Consider the following 24,494-nt stretch of genomic DNA (forward strand, 5'->3'; position numbering starts at 1 on the left):
AAAAGCTGGACGAGACAAATATCAACCCCACTGCGCAGAGGAACAAACGGATGTGGAGAAGTTAAGTGACTCGCCCAAGGTTATATAACCAGGCAGTGGTAGAACCAGAGTCCAGGTGTCTTGACTCCCACAGTCCAGTGCTCTTTCTACTATACCAAGTGACAACTGGAGGAAAGTTATTTCAGGCCTAAGGGGTAAAAGTACAAACTAACACGTAATGTGGGAACACATGCGAACAATAATGCAAATAAAATGAAAAAGACAGGAAGGGAAGCACACCTGAAGGCTGTAGACTCAGAGCTACAGAGGAACCGTATGGCTCCAAGTCTGCTCTCACAGAAAAGGAAACTGCTGAGACATCAATGATACACAGAAGTTAGAGGCAGGGGTGGGGCTAAATCCTTGTTCTCTTGTCCCAGCCTTCCCATTGCATGCACTATTATCAACAGGGGTTCCCAAAGTAGAGCAAGGAGGAGGAGCCCTAGGATGAGGAGGGTAGGAGAGCCCAGCTTAGACTGTGGGGACCTCTTGAGACACAGCTGAAGCTCAAGGTTTGCAATAACCACAAGAGTTACCACCTCTGGCACTGCCCTAAACTTGGAGGGTGCTCTGATCTGGTGCCCTGCCAAGCACAGTGCTCCGAGGAAGGGTGGCGTGCGTATGGGGGTAGGCACTAGGTGGTTCTCTCTCCCACTTCCCAGGTAAACACTGGGAGGCTGTGTCAATAAGAACTTTGGTCCCTGAAGCCAGGCTATTTATTTATCCATCGGCAATTGATTTCCCTCTCTGGCTGCTTCCTCCTTCAGTGGGTTTGGGCTGTCTGGGTTTCCAAGCTTTGCTTATACTCCTATTTGAGATGTGGAGCTCCCATGACAAGAAATTGGTATTTTAGAAATGAGAAAAAATATATTCCTTCAGGCCCCAAACCAACATGTGGCTCAAATGGCCGGTCCATTATTCCCAGCTCAAGGGAGCTGTGTGATTACAGATGGAAAAGGCGTAAAATGGGAGAGCAGACCCTCACTTGGGACTAATCTGTGAGACTAGGGAGGACTTTTCTATGGGTTTTCCCTCTTCCCACTATAAATACTTCTCTCATTCTTAGGCTGGCTTTAGATTGACGGGGAGCAATACTGGGTGAGAGATGGGGAGGCAGACGTAGGTCAAGAAGGCACTAAAAAGCATACTGCAGAAAGAGACACATGGGATTAAACACTGACTTCAGGATAGTGCTTACACCTTGGTGGTGGTGGGAATGGGGTGGAGAGGGGAGTAGAAGAGAAAGGGCATGTGATCAAAAAGAGGTGCCCGGGGGGCTTCAACTGTACTGCCAATGTTTTCTTTCTTAGGCTGGTTGTAGGGACATGGATGATCATTGCATTATTTTTTATATTTTTTGTTTGTGTGTCTGAAATATTTTATGTGCAACATATTTTAAAATAGTCCAGAATCAGGAAACCAGAGTTCCATTCTCCATTCTACCACTATCTTGCTGTGTGACCCTGGGAAAGTCATTTCACCTCCCTGGGTTTCAGTTTATACATCTACAAAATGGACAAGAATGCCTCCAAATTTTACCAGCACAAGTCCCTTTTATCATGTTTCTACCATAAGCCTCATGTTTTGATAGACTATCTGCCAAAAATAAAAATTGCATTTATTTATGTTCCCATTTTTAATTATTAAAAATTATGTCAGAACTTCTGATTAAGATTCTCAAATTCTCAAAGTGACCACAAAGCATTTAAATTACATTCTAGCCAAGAGCAAGGAAACCTGACTTATTTGGTCTTATTACAGGTATTAACTTCCTAGGTTAGGTGTTGGTAAATACTGAAAAAAGAGCTCAGCTCTTCATCCCTGTTATTGTCCCTGTAGACACCCCTGGTTATAAAGCACTGCACTAGTGACATCTCTCTGAATCAAGTCAGTAAGGTGCCTCGAAGTCCTTAGAGAGCCTCATCCTTTTTTTTTTTTTAATTTTTGAATTTTATTCTATTTTTTAAAATATTTTCTTTTTCTTTTTTTTAAAATTATTTTGTGTCCCTCATGACTTTTAAAGAGGGCTCTTTTTTTTTTAAATTTATTTTATTTATTTATTTTTGGCTGTGTTGGGTCTTCGTTGCTATGTGCGGGCTTTCTCCAGTTGTGGTGAGTGGGGGCTACTCTTCGTTGTGGTGTGCAGGCCTCTCATTGCGGTGGCCTCTCCTGCTGTGGAGCACAGGCTCTAGGCACGCGGGCTCAGTAGTTGCGGCACGTGGGCTTCAGTAGTTGTGGCTCGTGGGCTCTAGAGTGCAGGCTCAGCAGTTGTGGCACACAGGCTTAGTTGCTCCTCGGCATGTGGGATCCTCCCAGACCAGGGCTCGAACCCGTATCCCCTGCCTTGGCAGGCGGATTCTCAACCACTGCACCACCAGGGAAGCCCTATTCTATTTTTTTATACAGCAGGTTCTTATCAGTTATCTATTTTATACATATTAGTGTATATATGTCAATCCCAATCTCCCAATTCATCCCACCACCACCACACCCCCATGCCACTTTCCCCCCTTGGTGTCCATACGTTTGTTCTCTACATCTGTGTCTCTATTTCTGCCCTGCAAACCGGTTCATCTGTACCATTTTTCTAGGTTCCACATATATGTGTTAATGTACGATATTTGTTTTTCTCTTTCTGACTTACTTCACTCTGTATGACAGTCTCTAGATCCATCCACGTCTCTACAAACGACCCAATTTCATTCCTTTTTATGGCTGAGTAATATTCCACTGTATATATGTACCACACCTTCTTTATCCGTTCGTCTGTCGATGGGCATTTAGGTTGCTTCCATGACCTGGCTATTGCAAATAGTGCTGCAATGAACATTGGGGTGCATGTGTCTTTTTGAATTATGGTTTTCTCTGGGTATATGCCCGGTAGTGGGATTGCTGGGCCATCTGGTAATTCTATTTTTAGTTTTTTAAGGAACCTCCATACTGTTCTCCATAGTGGCTGTATCAATTTACATTCCCACCAACAGTGCAAGAGGGTTCCCTTTTCTCCACACCCTCTCCAGCATTTGTTGTTTGTAGATTTTCTAATGATGCCCATTCTAACTGGTGTGAGGTGGATACCTGATTGTAGTTTTGGTTTGCATTTCTCTAATAATTAGTGATGTTGAGCAGCTTGTCATGTGCTTCTTCTCTCTTCTTTGGGGAAATGTCTATTTAGGTCTTCTGCCCATTTTTTGATTGAGTTGTTTGTTTTTTTAATATTGAGCTGCATGAGCTGTTTATATATTTTGGAGATTAATCCTTTGTCCGTTGATCTGTTTGCAAATATTTTCTCCCATTCTGAGAGTTGTCTTTTCGTCTTGTTTATAGTTTCCTTTGCTGTGCAAAAGCTTTTAAGTTTCATTAGGTCCCATTTGTTTATTTTTGTTTTTATTTCCATTTCTCTAGGAGGTGGGTCAAAAAAGATCTCACTGTGATTTATGTCAAAGAGTGTTCTTCCTATGTTTTCCTCTAAGAGTTTTATAGTGTCTAGTCTTACATTTAGGCCTCTAATCCATTTTGAGTTTATTTTTGTGTATGGTGTTAGGGAGTGTTCTAGTTTCATTCTTTTACATGTAGCTGTCCAGTTTTCCCAGCACCACTTATTGAAGAGACTCTCTTTTCTCCATTGTATATCCTTGCCTCCTTTGTTATAGATTAGTTGACCATAGGTGCGTGGGTTTATCTCTGGGCTTTCTATCCTGTTCCATTGATCTATATTTCTGTTCTTGTGCCAGTACCATATTGTCTTGATTACTGTAGCTGTGCAGTATAGTCTGAAGTCAGGGAGTCTGATTCCTCCAGCTCCGTTTTTTTCCCTCAAGACTGCTTTGGCTATTCGGGGTCTTTTGTGGCTCCATACAAATTTTAAGATTTTACATTCTAGTTCTGTAAAAAATGCCACTGGTAATATGATAGGGATTGCACTGAATCTGTGGGTTGCTTTGCATAGTATAGTCATCTTCACAATATTGATTCTTCCAATCCAAGAACATGGTATGGTATATCTCTCCATCTGTTTGCGTCATCTTTGATTTCTTTCATCAGTGTCTTATAGTTTTCTGCGTACAGGTCTTTTGTCTCCCTAGGTAGGTTTATTCCTAGGTATTTTATTCTTTTTGTTGCAGTAGTAAATGGGAGTGGTTCCTTAATTTATCTTTCAGATTTTTCATCATTAGTGTATAGGAATGCAAGAGATTTCTGTGCATTAATTTTGTATCCTGCAACTTTGCCAAATTCATTGATTAGCTCTAGTAGTTTTCTGGTGGCATGTTTAGGATTCTCTACGTATAGTATCATGTCATCTGCAAACAGTGACCGTTTTACTTCTTCTTTTCCAATTTGTATTCCTTTTATTTCTATTTCTTATCTGATTGCCGTGGCTAGGACTTCCAAAACTATGTTGAATAATAGTGGCGAGAGTGGACATCCTTGTCCTTTTCCTGATCTTAGAGGAAATGCTTTCAGTTTTTCACTATTGAGAATGATGTTTGCTGTGGGTTTGTCATATATGGCCTTTATTATGTTGAGGTAGGTTCCCTCTATGCCCACTTTCTGGAGAGTTTTTATCATAAATGGGTGTTGAAATTTGTCAAAAGCTTTTTCTGCATGTACTGAGGTGATCATATGGTTTTTCTTCTTCAGTTTGTTAATATGGTGTATCACATTAATTGATTTGCGTATATTGAAGAATCCTTGCATCCCTGGGATAAATCCCACATGATCATGGTGTACGATCCTTTTCATGTGTTGTTGGATTCTGTTTGCTAGTATTTTGTTGAGGATTTTGCATCTATATTCATCAGTGATATTGGCCTGTAGTTTTCTTTTTTTGTGACATCTTTATCTGGTTTTGTTATCAGGGTAATGGTGGCCTCATAGAATGAGTTTGAGAGTGTTCCTTCCTCTGCAATTTTTTGGAAGAGTTTGAGAAGGATGGGTGTTAGCTCTTTGCTAAATGTTTGAGAGAATTCACCTGTGAAGCCATCTGGTCGTGGACTTTTGTTTGTTGGAAGATATACATTTTTTTTAATATGTGGTTCTTTTGTGTATTTTTTTCTCATTTATTTTTGGCTGCGTTGGGTGTTCATTGCTGCACGCAGGCTTTCTCTAGTTGCAGCGAGCAGGGGCTGTTCTTTGTTGCGGAGCATGGGCTCTAGGCGCGTGGGCTTCAGCAGTTGTGGCGCACGGGCTTCACTGCTCCACGCCATGTGGGATCTTCCCAGACCAGGGGTCGAACCTGTGTCCCTGCGTTGGCAGGCAGATTCTTAACCACTGTGCCACCAGGGAAGCCCCTGTTGGAAGATTTTTAATCACAGTTTCAATTTTATTACTTGTGATTGGTCTGTTCATATTTTCTATTTCTTCCTGGTTCAGTCTTGGAAGGTTATACCTTTCTAAGAATTTGTCCATTTCTTCCAGGTTGTCCATTTTATTGGCACTGAGCTGCTTGTAGTAGTCTCTTATGATGCTTTGTATTTCTGCGGTGTCTGTTGTAACTTCTCCTTTTCCATTTCTAATTTTATTGATTTGAGTCTTCTCCCTCTTTTTCTTGATGTGTCTGGCTAAAGGTTTATCAAGACAGCCTCATCTTTTTTTTTTTTTTAACATCTTTATGGGAGTGTAATTGCTTTACAATGTTGTGTTAGTTTCTGCTTTATAACAAAGTGAATGAGCTATACATATACATGTATCCCCATATCTCCTCCCTCTCGCGTCGCCCTCCCATCCTCCGTATCCCACCCCTCTAGGTGGTCACAAAGCACCGAGCTGATCTCCCTGTGCTATGCGGCTGCTTCAAACTAGCTATCTATTTTACATTTGGTAGTGTATATATGTCAATGCCACTCTCTCACTTCATCCCAGCATACCCTTCCCCCTCCCCGTGTCCTCAAGTCCATTCTCTGTGTCTGCTTCTTTATTCCTGTCCTGCCCCTAGTTTCTTCAGAACCATTTTTTTTTTTTTTAGATTCCATATATATGTGTTAGCATACGGTATTTGTTTTTCTCTTTCTAACTTACTTCACTCTGTATGACAGACTCTAGGTCCACCCACCTCACTACAAATAACTCAATTTCGTTTCTTTTTATGGCTGAGTAATATTCCATTGTTTATATGTGCCACATCTTCTTTGTCGATGGACACTTAGGTTGCTTCCATGTCCTGGCTATTGTAGATAGAGCTGCAATGAACATTGTGGTACATGACTCTTTTTGAATTATGGTTTTCTCAGGGTATATGCCCAGTAGTGGGATTGCTGGGTCGTATGGTAGTTCTATTTTTAGTTTTTTAAGGAACCTCCATACTGTTCTCCATAGTGGCTGTATCAATTTACATTCCCACCAACAGTGCAAGAGGGTTCCCTTTTCTCCATACCCTCTCCAGCATTTATTGTTTGTAGGTTTTTTGATGGTGGCCATTCTGACTGGTGTGAGGTGATACCTCATTGTAGTTTTGATTTGCATTTCTCTAATGATTAGTGATGTGAGCATCCTTTCATGTGTTTGTTGGCAATCTGTATATCTTCTTTGGAGAAATGTCTATTTAGGTCTTCTGCCCATTTTTGGACTGGGTTGTCTGTTTTTTTGATATTGAGCTGCATGAGCTGCTTGTAAATTTTGGAGATTAATCCTTTGTCAGTTGCTTCATTTGTAAATATTTCCTCCCATTCTGAGGGTTGTCTTTTTGTCTTATGTTTTCCTTTGCTGTGCAAAAGCTTTTAAATTTCATTAGGTCCCATTTGTTTATTTTTGTTTTTATTTCCATTTCTCTAGGAGGTGGGTCAAAAAGGATCCTCCTGTGATTTATGTCATAGAGTGTTCTGCCTATGTTTTCTTCTAAGAGTTTTATAGTATCTGGCCTTACATTTAGGTCTTTAATCCATTTTGAGTTTATTTTTGGGTATAGTTCTAATTTGATTCTTTTACATGTAGCTGTCCAGTTTTCCCAGCACCACTTAATGAATAGGCTGTCTTTTCTCCATTGTATATTCTTGCCTCCTTTATCAAAAATAAGGTGACCATATGTGTGTAGGTTAATCTCTGGGCTTTCTATCCTTTTCCATTGATCTATATTTCTGTTTTTGTGCCAGTACCATACTGTCTTGATTACTGTAGCTTTGTAGTATAGTCTGAGGTCCAGGAGCCTGATTTCTCCAGCTCCGTTTTTCTTTCTCAAGATTGCTTTGGCTACTCAGGGTCTTTTGTGTTTCCGTACAAATTGTGCGATTTTTTGTTCTAGTTCTGTGAAAAATGCCATTGGTAGTTTGATAGGGATTGCACTGAATCTGTAGAGAGCCTCATCCTTTTTACCCCCACCTTCAATGACAAAAAATCTCAGACCTCATTTTTCAATGCACAACTTTAGAATGCTGGTTTCAGGAAAACTGGAGCAAACTTGGAGCCAGAACCAAACCTGTGCACTCCCGAGGGCCTAATATGTTGTCTGCCTTGAAAGATTTGAAAATAAAAGCAATAAGCTATAACAGCAAAAGCTACTATTCACCGAAAGTCAGTGCTTTAAATACATTATCTTGGGCTTCCCTGGTGGCGCGGTGGTTAAGAATCCGCCTGCCAATGCAGAGGACACAGGTTCGAGCCCTGGTCCAGGAAGATCCCACATGCCACGGAGCAACTAAGCCCGTGCACCACAACTACTGAGCCTGCGCTCTAGAGCCCGCGAGCCACAACTACTAAGCCCGCGTGCCACAACTACTGAAGCCCATACTCCTAGAGCCCGTGCTCGGCAATAAGAGAAGCCACCGTCACGAGAAGCCTGCACACCACAACGAAGAGTAGCCCCCACTCGCCACAACTAGAGAAAGCCCTCATGCAGCAACGAAGACCAAACACAGCCAAAAATAAATAAATAAATACATTATCTTACTCATCCCCCCCAAACTCCATTATGAAATAGGCACTACTGTCTTCCTTTTAAAGAAGGTAAAACAAGGCTCAGAAAGGCTAGGGGACTTACTCAAGAACACAGAGCTAAGTAGCAGAGCTATGGGATTCAAACCAAGACATCAAAGCTCATTCTCTTGCTTTAATACCAAGCTGCTTCTCTAATGAGAGCCCTCTCTACTGAGAGTGGAGCCTGATCGCTAGCCTAAATAAGTTATGGAACGGCCCTAAAGCCATCTAAAGCAAAGGAATGAATCTGTCTCACCTTGGAAGGAAATAAGACCCTGTCAATTCAGACAGTAAATACCTCACTTAGATGGGGTAGCAGCTCCTGGAGTTGTGGGTGGCAAAGAAGCTTAATGCTTCAAAAAAGGTCTCTGTGGTTCTCTCATCATTACCAGTGCACAATTATTGTAACAAATAAATTTCTGCCTTGGGAATCAGACTACCTTGTGGCCAGTAGCAACAAAAAAGTGCCACAGATTTCCTGGTATTTCAAAATAAGTTGTCACAAACTATTCAAAACTTCTTCTAGACAATACTGTTACATTGTTTTATTATGAGATCTTAGGTGCTAAGGGATAATTTCTAAAATAACACAAGTGAGAAATCAGGGATGATAGTTTCTTCCCACATTTGAACATAATTTTTCCCCACAGCTAAAACAATCCCCATAATTCCTATAAGCTGAGTGTGGCTTCTGAGATGTGACCTGTTCTGAGTTTCAAGTCCCAAGGGGCAGGGGCAGAATCACCTTAACTCAAAGATTACATCACCTAGAGTCTAAGTGGCTGCTAAGTTCTTAACTAATACTCACATAGTGAGAGCAGTTACAGTTGCATGGGATGACATCCAGTCCATTTTACAAAAGAAAAATCTGAGGGGAAGTGACTTGCCCCAGTCAGTTAAGAGTCAGAGCTGGGACCTATACCGCCTGTCTCCCCCACCCAGGTCAGTGCTTTTTCCATTACAACAATTACAGTTTGGGGGGGATAATGTTGTGAACCTAGCTGGACAAAGTTCAATCTATTCCTTACAATCAGGAAACAAAGAAAACCAGTCTTGAGACAAAAGAAACACTTTGGTACCCTCAGGAAGCAGGGGAAATCAGGTGTCAGCTGAATGGGGCATACAAGGGAAGGTAGGGTGAGTCTCTCCAACTTGAAGGGAGATCCAACTGGGGGCTTGACAGTAGGGAGGGAACAGAATGGACTTACATCTCTGCATCTGCTTGCTGTACTCAGACATGTTATCTGGGCGGATGGAGCGCAAGAATTTGATGTAGTCATCACTGTGATACTTGGTCATCTCCTCAGCATTGGCTTTGTGAGGGCGCTAGAGGGCAGAGGGGAGAAAAGAGCATGTTATTCTTGACTACTGCCAGTCTTCACTCAGCATTGAGCTAGGTGCTGTACAGAATAAAAAGAAATGACTGATTAGATTCAGGCCTCAAGAAACTCACAATCTAGTTAAGCAAATAAGATTATCAAAAGAGATTCCGTATCTCAAGACCTAGATGGCAACCCAAGCTCTATTGCCTAGGCAAGTCTATCTTTTTTTTTTCCATTTTTTAATTTAAAAAATTGTTTTAAGTTTTTAATTGTGGTGGCAAGTCTATCTCTTGAGCCTCAATTTCCTCATTTACCAAATAGGGATAACAACATCTACTTCACAGGGAAGTTGTGAGAATTGGATGAGACTGTTAAATCTCTTTGTAAATTGTTTTACAAATCACTTTCTTTTTAATATTAAATATAACAATATATAATTATGGGCCAAATGGCTCTAAGAGTTCAAGAAGAAGGGATGACTAGTAATAACTGAAATAGATGGGAAATCCTTTATGGATCATCATCACACCAACAATTCTGATCACATCCTCCCCATGAAAACTTCCTTGACATAGTAATTTCCTGGTTATCCCAACATTCTAATTCAGCCTGTCCTCTTTTTAAAAATTCTCTTCCTCTCCTCCCTTAAAGGTGGGTCTCCTTCAAAGACAACCCTCTTCTTTTCTAATAATCAATACTTCTATAAAGCATTTTCAATATAGCTAACATTAATTATTTACTCTGTGCCAGTCACTGTTTCAGGCACAAACTTTTAAAGTTCATACTATTATTATCTTCACTTTGCAGTAAGGAAACTACAGCAGAGAGCGGTTAAACATAATTTGCCCAAGGTTACATGGCTAGTAAGACGGAATAAGAACTCAAGAGGTCTGGCTCCAGGTACTATTTGACTCTCATTTAATCCTCACTTAATATAATGAGAAATATTGAGATTGAATGACAAATACTGTTTTATTAAAAAAACACCCACAGAGGGCTTCCCTGGTGGTGCAGTGGTTAAGAATCCGCCTGCCAATGCAGGGGACACGGGTTTGAGCCCTGGTCTGGGAAAAGCCCACATGCCATGGAGCAACTAAGCCCGTGCACCACAACTATTGAGCCTGCGAGCCACAACTACTGAAGCCCGCACACCTAGAGCCCGTGCTCTGCAACAAGGGACGCCACCGCAATGAGAAGCCCGCACACTGCAACAAAGAGTAGGCCCCACTCGCTGCAACTAGAGAAGGCCCACGCGCAGCAATGAAGACCCGACGCAGCCAAAAATAAATAAATAAAGTAAATAAATTTATAAAAAACAAAAACACCCATAGTGACAGAAGCAAGTAGTGGTTCCAATACTAAGTTGTTTTCACTATACGAAGCCCTTTACCCTCTTGGCAATGTTGTCAAAGCTCTGCTTTGACTACTCCCTTCTAGATAGGTGACTTTCACTCCATCTTGATGTTCTGAGCTTCAGATTCACAATTCCAACAGCTTCTCAGCCAGCTCCACTCATGAATCCTACATGCACTTCAAATTCAACTGGGCATAACAACTTGTTGAGAGCCTAAAGGCATTCAAATTTAACTTTACTTCCAGAACTTCTCTTATGCTATTTTTGTTAATGATAGACAAACATCCACTCTGACTGAAAACATAAGTGTCATCTTTAACTCTGCCCTTGCTTGCCTTCCATTTCAATCCATTGCCAATCCCTTTCATTATACCTCCATAATCTTGACTGTATCCACTACCTTATTTCTCCTATGCCCCTCTTTCCCAGGTTTCCTATTCTCCCCACCATCCACTCTGCTGCTCAAGACAGAAGTCAGAGCATCACCCTTGATTCCTCTTTCCTCATCTACTACATTCAACTTCTCTTGAAACTACTGCCAATGTATCTGTCAAACCTGTCCACTTCCATCCCCAGGCCACACATTTTTGGCTTGGATTGTGGCAACAATCTCCTAACTGGTATCCCACCCTCAACCTTAACAATCGTGAATCTATTCTCAATCCTACAGCCAGAGTAATCTGTCTAAAATTCAAACTAATCATGTCACTCCCCTCTAAAAACCTTTCAGTGGCTTCATTACTCAAAAGATCAAGCCCAAACTCTTTAGCCTGGCTTGAAAAACCAAAATAATCGGGTCCCTGCTCACCTCTCTAGACTCCCTCTAAATATTCTATGCTCTAGCCTAGGGAACACCAAATTCAGAGCACTTATAAGGGCCAGGCAGTTTAGCTAACTTGATACTTAAAACAAACAAAAAACTAGTGAGCAGAGGACAAGGTTTTACACAGCTCTAGCTGATTGCTGCCATGAAAGAATTTGGGCCCAATTGCCAGAGTCTTTCAGGTTAAATTTCATTGTTTTCAAAGGTTGGATACTAACATAAAGTTCTTAAAAATACTTTGTGGGTTAGGGGATTGGTTCAAGATGGTGGAGTAGAAAGACACGCGCTCACTCCCTCTTGCGAGAGCATTGGAATCACAACTAACTGCTGAACAATCATTGACAGGAAGACACTGGAACTCACCAAAAAAGATACCTCACATCCAAAGACAAAGGAGAAGCCAAAATGAGATGGCAGGAGGGGCGCAATCACAATAAAATCAAATCCCATAACTGGTGGGTGGGTGACTCACAAACTGGAGAACACTTATACCACAGAAGTCCACCCACTGGAGTAAAGGTTCTGAGCCCCATGTCAGGCTTCCCAACCTGGGGGTCCAGCAACAGGGGGAGGAATTCCTAGAGAATCAGACTTTGAAGGTTAGTGGGATTTGATTGCAGGACTTCGACAGGACTGGGGGAAACAGACTCCACTCTTGGAGGGCACACAGAAAGTAGTATGTGCATGGGGACCCAGGGGAAGGAGCAGTGACCCCACAGGAGACTGAACCAGACCTACCTGCTAGTGTTGGAGGATCTCCTGCAGAGGCAGGCGGTGGCTGTGGCTCACCGTGGGGACAAGGACACTGGCAGTAGAAGTTCTGGGAAGTACTCCTTGGCGTGAGCCCTCCCAGAGCCCGCCATTAGTCCCACCAAAGAGCCAGGTAGGCTCCACAGTGTTGGGTCGCCTCAGGCCAAACAACGAACAGGGAGGGAACCCAGCCCCACCCATCAGCAGACAAGCAGATTAAAGTTTTACTGAGCCCTGCCCACCAGAGCAACACCCAGCTCTACCCACCACCAGTCCCTCCCATCAGGAAACTTGCACAAGCCTCTTAGATAACCTCATCCACCAGAGGGCAGACAGCAGAAGCAAGAAGAACTACAATTCTGCAGCCTGTGGAAGGAAAACCACGCTCACAGAAAGACAGACAAAATGAAAAGGCAGAGGACTTTGTACTAGATGAAGGAACAAGATAAAACCCCAGAAAAACAACTAAATGAAGTAGAGATAGGCAACCTTCCAGAAAAAGAATTCAGAATAATGATAGTGAAGATGATCCAGCACCTCGGAAAAAGAATGGAGGCAAAGATCGAGAAGATGCAAGAAATGTTTAACAAAGACCTAGAAGAATTAAAGAACAAACAGAGATGAACAATACAATAACTGAAATGAAAAATATACTAGAAGGAATCAATAGCAGAATAACTGAGGCAGAAGAATGGATAAATGACCTGGAAGACAGAATGGTGGAATTCACTGCCGCAGAACAGAATAAAGAAAAAAGAATGAAAAGAAATGAAGACAGCCTAAGAGACCTCTGGGACAACATTAAACGCAACAACATTTGCATTATAGGGGTCCTAGAAGGAGAAGAGAGAGGGAGAGGACCCAGAAAATATTTGAAGAGATTATAGTCGAAAGCTTCCCTAACATGGGAAAGGAAATAGCCACCCAAGTCCAGGAAGCGCGGGATAAACCCAGGCAGGATAAACCCAAGGAGAAACATGCCGAAACACATAGTAATCAAATCGACAAAAATTAAAGACAAAAATTATTGAAAGCAGCAAAGGAAAAATGACAAATGACATACAAGGGAACTCCCATAAGGTTAACAGCTGATTTCTCAGCAGAAACTCTACAAGCCAGAAGGGAGTGGTAGGATATATTTAAAGTGATGAAAAGGAAGAACCTACAACCAAGATTACTCTACCCGGCAAGGATCTCATTCAGATTCGACAGAGAAATCAAAAACTTTACAGACAAGCAAAAGCTAAGAGAATTCAGCACCACCAAACCAGCTCTACAACAAATGCTAAAGGAACTTCTCTAAGTGGGAAACACAAGAGAAGAAAAGGACCTACAAAAAACAAACCCATAACAATTAAGAAAATGGTAATAGGAAAATACATATCAATAATTACCTTAAACGTGAATGGATTAAATGCTCCAACCAAAAGACACAGGCTCGCTGAATGGATACAAAAACAAGACCCATATATATGCTGTCTACAAGAAACCCACTTCAGACCTAGGGACACATACAGACTGAAAGTGAGGGGATGCAAAAAGATATTCCATGCAAATGGAAATCAAAAGAAAGCTGGAGTAGCAATACTCATATCAGATAAAATAGACTTTAAAATAAAGAATGTTACAAGAGACAAGGAAGGACACTACATAATGATCAAGGGATCAAACCAAGAAGAAGATATAACAATTATAGATATATATACACCCAACATAGGAGCACCTCAATACATAAGGCAACTGCTAACAGCTATAAAAGAGGAAATCGACAGTAACACAGTAATAGTGGGGGACATTAACGTCTCACTTACACCAATAGACAGCTCATCCAAACAGAAAATTAATAAGGAAACACAAGCTTTAAATGACACAATAGACCAGACAGATTTAATTGATATTTATAGGACATTCCATCCAAAAACAGCAGATTACACTTTCTTCTCAAGTGAGCACAGAACATTCTCCAGGATAGATCACATCTTGGGTCACAAACCAAGCCTTAGTAAATTTAAGAAAATTGAAATCATATCAAGCATCTTTTCTGACCACAACGCTATGAGATTAGAAATCAATTACAGGGGAAAATACGTAAAAAACACAAACACATGGAGGCTAAACAATACGTTACTAAATAACCAAGAGATCACTGAAGAAATCAAAGAGGAAATCAAAATATACCAAGAGACAAATGACAATGAAAACACGACTATGCAAAACCTATAGGATGCAGCAAAAGCAGTTCTAAGAGGGAAGTTTATAGCAATACAAGCCTACCTCAAGAAACAAGAAAAATCTCAAATAAACAATCTAACCTTACACCTAAAGGAACTAGAGAAAGAAGAACAAACAAAACGCAGTTAGTAGAAGGAAAGAAATCATAAAGATCAGAGCAGAAATAAATGAAATAGAAACAAAGAAAACAATAGCAAAGATCAATAAAACTAAAAACTGGTTCTTTGAGAAGATAAGCAAAATTGATAGACCACTAGCCAGACTCATCAAGAAAAAGAGGGAGAGGACTCATATCAATAAAATTAAAAATGAAAAAGGAAAAGTTACAACAGACACTGCAGAAATACAAAGCATCCTAAGAGAGTACTACAAGCAACTCTATGACAATAAAATGGACAACTTGGAAGAAATGGACATTCTTTGAAAGGTATAACCTTCCAAGACTGAACCAGGAAGAAACAGAAAATATGAACAGACCAATCACAAGTAATAAAATTGAAACTGTGATTAAAAGTCTTCCAACAAACAAAAGTCCATGACCAGATGGCTTCACAGGTTAATTCTGTCAAACATTTAGAGAAGAGCTAACACCTATCCTTCTCAAACTCTTCCAAAAAATTGCAGAGGAAAGAACACTCCCAAACTCATTCTATGAGGCCACCATTACCCTGATACCAAAACCAGACAAAGATACTACAAAAAAAGAAAATTACAGACCAATATCACTGTTGAATATAGATGCAAAAATCCTAAACAAAATACTAGCAAACAGAATCCAACAACAGATTAAAAGGATCATACACCATGATCAAGTGGGATTTATCCCAGGGATGCAAGGATTCTTCAATATATGCAAATTAATCAATGTGATGCACCACATTAACAAATTGAAGAAGAAAAACCATATGACCACCTCAATACATGCAGAAAAAGCTTTTGACAAATTTCAACACCCATTTATGATAAAAACTCTCCAGAAAGTGGGCATAGAGGGAACCGAACCTACCTCAACATAATAAAGGCCATATATGACAAAACCAAAGCAAACATCATTCTCAATGGTGAAAAACTGAAAGCATTTCCTCTAAGATCAGGAAAAGGACAAGGATGTCCACTCTCGCCACTATTATTCAACATAGTTTTGGAAGTCCTAGCCACGGCAATCAGATAAGAAATAGAAATAAAAGGAATACAAATTGGAAAAGAAGAAGTAAAACGGTCACTGTTTGCAGATGACATGATACTATACGTAGAGAATCCTAAACATGCCACCAGAAAACTACTAGAGCTAATCAATGAATTTGGCAAAGTTGCAGGATACAAAATTAATGCACAGAAATCTCTTGCATTCCTATACACTAATGATGAAAAATCTGAAAGAGAAATTAAGGAACCACTCCCATTTACCACTGCAACAAAAAGAATAAAATACCTAGGAATAAACCTACCTAGGGAGACAAAAGACCTGTATGCAGAAAACTATAAGACACTGATGAAAGAAATCAAAGATGACACAAACAGATGGAGAGATATACCATACCATGTTCTTGGATTGGAAGAATCAATATTGTGAAGATGACTATACTATCCAAAGCAACCCAAAGATTCAGTGCAATCCCTATCATATTACCAGTGGCATTTTTTACAGAACTAGAACGTAAAGTCTTAAAATATGTATGGAGCCACAAAAGACCCCGAATAGCCAAAGCAGTCTTGAGGGAAAAAAACGGAGCTGGAGGAATCAGACTCCCTGACTTCAGACTATACTGCAAAGCTACAGTAATCAAGACAATATGGTACTGGCACAAGAACAGAAATATAGATCAATGGAAAAGGATAGAAAGCCCAGAGATAAACCCATGCACCTATGGTCAACTAATCTATAACAAAGGAGGCAAGGATATACAATGGAGAAAAGAGAGTCTCTTCAGTAAGTGGTGCTGGGAAAACTGGACAGCTACATGTAAAAGAATGAAACTAGAACACTCCCTAACACCATACACAAAAATAAACTCAAAATGGATTAGAGGCCTAAATGTAAGACTGGACACTATAAAACTCTTAGAGGAAAACATAGGAAGAACACTCTTTGACATAAATCACAGTGAGATCTTTTTTGACCCACCTCCTAGAGAAATGGAAATAAAAACAAAAATAAACAAATGGGACCTAATGAAACTTAAAAGCTTTTGCACAGCAAAGGAAACTATAAACAAGACGAAAAGACAACTCTCAGAATGGGAGAAAATATTTGCAAACAGATCAACGGACAAAGGATTAATCTCCAAAATATATAAACAGCTCATGCAGCTCAATATTAAAAAAACAAACAACTCAATCAAAAAATGGGCAGAAGACCTAAATAGACATTTCCCCAAAGAAGAGAGAAGAAGCACATGACAAGCTGCTCAACATCACTAATTATTAGAGAAATGCAAACCAAAACTACAATCAGGTATCCACCTCACACCAGTTAGAATGGGCATCATTAGAAAATCTACAAACAACAAATGCTGGAGAGGGTGTGGAGAAAAGGGAACCCTCTTGCACTGTTGGTGGGAATGTAAATTGATACAGCCACTATGGAGAACAGTATGGAGGTTCCTTAAAAAACTAAAAATAGAATTACCAGATGGCCCAGCAATCCCACTACCGGGCATATACCCAGAGAAAACCATAATTCAAAAAGACACATGCACCCCAATGTTCATTGCAGCACTATTTGCAATAGCCAGGTCATGGAAGCAACCTAAATGCCCATCGACAGACGAACGGATAAAGAAGGTGTGGTACATATATACAGTGGAATATTACTCAGCCATAAAAAGGAATGAAATTGGGTCATTTGTAGAGACGTGGATGGATCTAGAGACTGTCATACAGAGTGAAGTAAGTCAGAAAGAGAAAAACAAATATCGTACATTAACACATATATGTGGAACCTAGAAAAATGGTACAGATGAACCGGTTTGCAGGGCAGAAATAGAGACACAGATGTAGAGAACAAACGTATGGACACCAAGGGGGGAAAGTGGCACGGGGGAGTGGTGGTGGTGGGATGAATTGGGAGATTGGGATCGACATATATACACTAATATGTATAATATGATACATTATATGTATCATATATGATATTAATATATGTTATATATTAATATGTTATTAATATAGTTAATATGATATTAACTAATAAGAACCTGCTGTATAAAGAAATAAAATTCAAAAAAAAATACTTTGTGGGTTAAACAAAAATGTTTGAGGGGCTGAATTTATCTCATGAATTAATTGTACCAATCTACCGAGCACAATTTTACTAGCAATTCTCTAAGGGAATTCTCTCCCATCTTTAGGCCTTTGCACATGCTATGGCCTAGAATACTGTTCTCTTCACACCCTCTATTCAACCTTTAAGTTGCAACTGAAAGGTTAATTTCCCCAGAAAGCTGTCCTTGACCCCCAGAGTCTCAGTTAAGTAACTCTCTGAAGTGCTCCCCTGAGAACCCTGTACTTCTCTTGTCATCACATTCAAACTGCACAGAAATTGTGCTTGCTTGTTCTACTCCGGGAGGCCAGGAGCAGGTCTATCTTTATTCTAAGAAAATAGCACAGGGGAGTTCACACGTGGCTTAGTGGTTAGGATTCTGGGCTTTCACTGCCATGGCCCGGGTTCAATCCCTGGACGGGGAACTGAGATCCTGCGTGGCTTGTGCACAGATGCCCAGCACTTAGTAGGTGCTCAATAAAAATCTGTTGTCATTATAAATTAACTCTCATTTGGATTAGTTTTTGGTTTCCTTATTGGTTCCATTTATATCTAGCCTTACCCTGTTCCAATCCATCTTCCATAACGGTGTCACAGAAATCTTTAAAAAAGTCAATGCCCTCCTGTAGAACATTCAAGGGCAAAAGAAAACATTCTAAAGACTAACATAGTAATCAAGGAACTCTGCAAGGTTCCTTTTCCAATCTAATTCTCCCCCTACCCTCTTTCATAATATTATACTCCAGACAAACAACTCTCCCGCAACAAGACCTACAGAGCTTCCCACCACAGTGACTGTAATCAAGCCTTCCTACTATTTGAAATTCATCCCTATCCCAAATCTCTGAAGGACAAAGCCCATCTCAAAAACTGCCTCTTTTACAAAGTAAAAGCAAATCTCACCCTAAGAACCCATCTTCATCCCAGGCCACAAAGTTCCAAGAAATATGACCTCACAATCAAAAACCACAAGGAAACAAAGCACCAGAGGTAAGAGCCCATAGAAACAACTAATAGCAGAATCAGATCCTCAGGGACCTTGTATATAAATTTAAATAAAAAAGAACAGCACTGAATTTCTATAGACCAGTAAGCAATTAAAAAATAAAAAATTCAAAAGATACAATTTATGATAGCATTAAAGAAATGAAGTACTTGGAAAAAATCTAATAAAAGATGTACATCACCTTTATAGAGAAAATTACAAAACTTTATATTGATAGCCAAAATCTCAACTGCCCATCAACAGTGGAATGGATAAAGATAGTATATTCTACAATTAAATAGTACACAGCAATTAATATGAATAAGCTACAGCTACACACAAAAATGTATATTGTATAATTCCATTTATATCAAGTTCAGCAAAATTGAACTATATTATTTAGGGATGGATAATTAGGTAGTTAAATTATGATGAAGAGCAAGGAAGCATTAACAGAAAAGTCAGGATTCTAGTTACCTCTGGGGGAAGAGAAGAGGCTGTGATCAGGAAGGGACATATGTAGGTTTCTGAGGTACTGGCAATGTTCTATTTCTTGAACTAGTTTCTGTTTACATGTATGTTTACTTTATATCAATTTGTTAAACTGCATATTTGTTTTATGCACTTTTCTGTGCATGTGTTATATTTCACAATAAAGAAGCTAAAGGAAATCTTTATGTGAGACATTTAAAAAGACCTAAATAGGGACTTCCCTCGTGGCACAGTGGATAAGGCTCTGCGCTCCCAGTGCAGGGGGCCTGGGTTCGATCCCTGGTCGGGGAACTAGACACCACATGCATGCCGCAACTGAGAGTTCACATGCCACAACTAAGGAGGCCACGTGCTGCAACTAAGACTTGGCACAAATAAATAAATAAATAAAAGACCTAAATAAATGGAGATATACCATGTTCATGGATTCAAAGACTTAATATTCTCAAGATATCAATTTTCCCTAAGCTGAGGCATAGAGTCATTGAAATTTCAACAAAAATCCTAGTAGATTTATTTGTAGCACTTGATGAGTTAATTCTAAAATTTATACAAAAGTACAAAGTGCAAGGAGCAAGTCACTTTTTTTTCTTTTAAAGAACAACAAAGTGGGAAGACTTAATACTAGATATCAAGACTTCATAAAAAGCTATTATAATTAAGCCACTGTGGCAATGGCATATAGGGCAATAAACAGACCAAGTCAAGAGAACAGAGAGCCCAGAAACAGACTCAAACATAGTACCTGGCACCAAGTAGGTGTTTAATAAGTATTTGTGGAATAAATGAATAAATACGGACATTTCAGACACAAAAGTGGTGGCACTTAGCAGGGAGAAAACAGACTTTTCAACCAATCAGCTGGGACAATATGGGGGAAAAAATTTCAGTGGATTCCCTACTTCAAATTATATTAGGGAATTCCCTGGCAATCCATGGGTTAGGATCCCACGCTTTCACTGCAGGCAGCACTCCTGGTTGAGGAACTAAGATCTCGCATGCCACACAGTGCAGCCAAAAAAAAAAAAAAAGATACATAACAAACCATATTACATAATCAATTCTATAAACAGTACATATCTATATGTGAAAGGTAAACCTATAAAGATTTTAAAAGATTAACATAGGAGAATACTTTAAGGGTTGGGAAGGATTTATTAAGACATAAAAAACACTTATAAAGAAACAACAAATATGACTATGTTAAAATTAAAAATCTCGGGACTTCCCTGGTGGCGCAGTGATTAAGAATGTGCCTGCCAATGCAGGGTACACAGGTTCGAGCCCTGGTCCGGGAAGATCCCACATGCCGCGGAACAACTAGGCCCATGCGCCACAACTACTGAGCCTGTGCTCTAGACCCCACGAGCCACAACTACTGAGCCCACGTGCCACAACCACTGAAGCCCACGGGCCTAGAGCCCAAGCTCCGCAACAAGAGTAGCAACCTCAATGAGAAGCTTGTGCACCATAACGAAGAGTAGCCCCCTCTCCTCAACTAGAGAAAGCCCGCACAGCAACGAAGACCCAACACAGCCAAAAATAAATAAATGAATAAATTTTTTAAAACAATTAACAATCTCTGTTCATTAAAGATACATTAGATTGAAAAAACAAAACCAAGTGTAGAAAATACTTACAGCAATATACTGACAATGAACTATATTTACCAGAATATATAAAGAACTACTACAAATTGTTAAGAAAAAGAAAGTCAAACAACCCAAGAGGAAAATGGGCAAAAGACATGAAAAGACATTTCACAGGAGAGGACATACAAATGACCAATAAATATATAAACAGATGCTCAGTTTCACTGGTCACTAGTAAAATGCAAATCAAGGGCATAATTACATATTGGTTTTTTTACATCCATTTGATTAGCAAAATTTAAAGTCTAATTCTAAGTGTAGGAGAGGATGTGAATCACGGTATCTCTTATATATTGACAGTTCATTCAACCACACTGAAAACCAACTTGGCATTTAATATGCACATATTCTACAGTCCAGCAATTCCACTCCCAGAGAAAGAGCCGTAAGAAAATTTTGCCTATATGCACTAACAGACATGTACAAGAATATTCATAGTAACACTGGTCCTAACATTAAAAACCTAGATGGGCTTCCCTGGTGGCGCAGTGGTTGAGAATCTGCCTGCCAATACAGGGGACATGGGTTCGAGCCCTGTTCTGGGAAGATCCCACATGCCACGGAGCAACTAGGCCCGTGAGCCGCAACTACTGAGCCTGCGCGTCTGGAGCCTGTGCTCCCAACAAGAGAGGCCGTGATATTGAGAGGCCAGCGCACTGCGATGAAGAGTGGTCCCCGCTTGCCGCAACTAGAGAAAGCCCTTGCACAGAAACGAAGACCCAACACAGCCAAAAAATTAAAAAAAAAAACAAAACCTAGATACAAATTAAGACCACAGGAGAACAGATAAATTGCAGTATACTGACATCATGAAATATTATTCAGCAGAGAAAAATTAAAGAATTATAGCTATATGCAACAAGGTGGATGGATTTTAGTAGTTATAATATTGTGAGAGATAAGCAAGTCCCCAAAGACTACACGTAGCATGATACCTTTTTTAAAGAATTCAAAAACAAGTAAATAAATACTATAACTTGTTTAGGCACGTACATACATGATAAACATAATAATATGATAGGCAAGAGAATGATAAACATGAAATTTAGAAGAGTGATTGGGTCGTAGGAATATGGAAGTTCACTGCATTATTAAAATATTTAAGTAAAATGAATGAATAAACAATAAAATAAAATTTTTAAAAAGAAGGCCAAGCATGAACCTTCTTTGGATGCTTATAAGCCAAGGATAATGATTAACCCAATTCTGTGTATCCAAGGTCCAATTAAAACAGAAACAAAACAATAACCAGACAATCAAAAAGAAAAATGGGCAGAAGGCTTGAATAGGAATTTCAATAGGGAAAACCTGTAAAAAGATCCTCAACCTCACCAGTAACAAGAGAAACATAAACTGGCAAAAAAATTTAAATATAACAAAATCAAGTGTTGGCAAGGACTAGGAGCAACTGTAATTCTTCTACACTGGTGGCAACTGGAAACCATTTTGGCATTATTTAATAAGGGTGACTGTGTACCTATGTCCTGACCCAGCAATTCTACTCCTAGTACATCCCCTTGTGAAACTGTAGCATATATGCATCCAAGAAACATGCTCAAGAATGTTCACAGCAGCAGTGTTTGTAGTAGCTCAAAACTAGAAACAAACCAAATGTCCACCAATAATAATAAAATAGACAACTTGTAGTATATTCTTTCAAAGAAATACAGTGAAAATAAATACAGCTACATGTATCAACATGAATGACTCTTAGGAACATGCTGAGCAAAAAAGGCAAGTCACATAATAAATACTGTATGGCTCCATTTACGTAACATTCAAACATGTAAAAGTAAAACATGTATTATTTAAGAATACATACGGGTAGGGACTTCCCTGGTGGTCCAGCGGTTAGGACTCCACACTCCCAATGCAGGGGGCCCAGGTTTGATCCCTGGTCAGGGAACTAGATCCCGTATTACCAAATCCCACATGCCGCAACTAAAGACCCCGAGTAACGCAACTAAGACCCGGTGCAGCCAAATAAAATAAATAAATAAATAAATATTTTAAAAAAGAAAAAAAAAGATTACATAATGGTAAATTTATAAAGACAAGCGAGGAAATAATAAATCCCAAGTTCACGGCAGAGGTTAACTCTGGGGAAGAAGACAGGATCAGGGAAGGGCATACAGGAGCTTTAGCAGTCATGGAAATACTCCTTTTCTTAAACTAGGTGGTATTAATAATAATGTGATTCTTTATACCCTACATATATTTTATAAAAATTCTTTCATATCCTTTCAATATTTTATAAAAACATTAAAAAAAGAACAGAAGGCAATGAATAAGAAGACTGGGACTATACAAAATTAGCATCCAAGGCAAGGAAGAGAGCAGGATTTTTATTATGTAAATAGGAAGATGCCTGGATGAAAAGTGAAGATTTAGACTCTGGGACAGATTAATTAGACATGTAGAGACAGAATTGGAGAAGGAACCAAAGAGGGTGAAATTGTGTGAAAAAAACTTCAATGTGTCTCCTTCAGGTACAGAAACTTCTATGAGCAGTCTAGGGAACTTCTTTCAAGACTGACTCTCAAAAGCCATTAATTTCAGGACACTAAAATAAATGGCTCTTTGTGCTTTGGGAAAGGGATGCTAGAATCATAGCCCAGAGAAAGGAGAAGAAAGAAGGGATGAATGTAAAGAAACACTGCTGAGGGGACGAGGACTAACGATTCATACTCAATAAAGAGGTAGAGCCAGAGAAGGAAAAAGATCACATGAAAGAGAACAAGGTCTAGAGATTTCAGAAAGAGATTATACTAGGGTTTTGCTTTAGAAGTTTACAATAAGAATACCACACAGATGAAGTAATCTCCAATAAGGTATTATTATCTCCTATGATAGCTACTGTTGGTTGCTTCCCAAAGAGCCATTCTTTCCCTTCTTTCTTGTTAAGAGATCTCAATTTGGTTGCGCGTACCCAGCCCCAAGAATCAAATTGCTGGTGGATGGTCTAAGGACAGCAAATGACCCAAGGAGATTTAAGGGGAAATCTGTGAGGAAGCTTCTAGGATGAGTTTTCCTCTTTAATAAAAAATAGAGGGGCTTCCCTGGTGGCACAGTGGTTGAGAGTCTGCCTGCCAATGCAGGGGACACGGGTTCGAGCCCTGGTCTGGGAAGATCCCACATGCCACGGAGCAGCTGGGCCCGTGAGCCGCAATTGCTGAGCCTGCGCGTCTGGAGCCTGTGCTCCGCAACAAGAGAGGCCGCGATAGTGAGAGGCCCGCACACTGCGATGAAGAGTGGCCCCCGCTTGCCACAACTAGAGAAAGCCCTCGCACAGAAATGAAGACCTAACACAGCCATAAATAAAATAAAATTAAAAAAATAGAGTGTGGGGTGAGGACAGTGGAGAGTGATCCAAATTAGGGTTGCTGTAAAGATTAAGGAAATAACAAGTAGCTCTGGCTTGGTACCTAGCAATTACCAATAAATGTTAGTTAATTTTTCCTCTCACTTAAAGATAGGATCAATTTTTTTTTTTTTTAATATTTTCTTGGGGGACTTCCCTGGTGGTGCAGTGGTTAAGAATCTGCCTGCCAATGCAGGGGACACAGGTTCGAGCCCTGGTCCAGGAAGATACCACATGCTGTGGAGCAACTAAGCCCATGCGCCACAACTACTGAGTCTACACTCTAGAGCCTGTGAGCCACAACTACTGAAGGC

The 24,494-nt window shown here is 39.9% G+C and overlaps 1 protein-coding gene and 1 long non-coding RNA gene across 3 annotated transcripts in view; one reads left to right on the forward strand and one right to left on the reverse strand.

The window, feature by feature from the left end:
• The window catches only part of LOC309637447, a 188,285-nt gene that overhangs the window by 160,703 nt on the left and 3,088 nt on the right, over positions 1–24,494 (forward strand). Inside the window, exon 4 of the long non-coding RNA XR_014250547.1 lies at positions 23,871–24,492. This is a non-coding gene — a long non-coding RNA (uncharacterized lncRNA). The remainder of the gene's footprint in view (positions 1–23,870; positions 24,493–24,494) is intronic.
• HDAC1 (histone deacetylase 1) overlaps positions 1–24,494 on the reverse strand; it is a 42,466-nt gene that overhangs the window by 8,658 nt on the left and 9,314 nt on the right. For both annotated transcript variants that reach the window (XM_082411526.1, XM_082411525.1), the window contains exon 3: positions 9,156–9,273. In XM_082411526.1, the coding sequence (XP_082267652.1) occupies positions 9,156–9,273 (118 nt within the window). The remainder of the gene's footprint in view (positions 1–9,155; positions 9,274–24,494) is intronic.

This window comes from Balaenoptera physalus, assembly GCF_965194825.1.
Source record: "Balaenoptera physalus genome assembly, chromosome: 1".
NCBI lineage: Eukaryota > Metazoa > Chordata > Mammalia > Artiodactyla > Balaenopteridae > Balaenoptera > Balaenoptera physalus.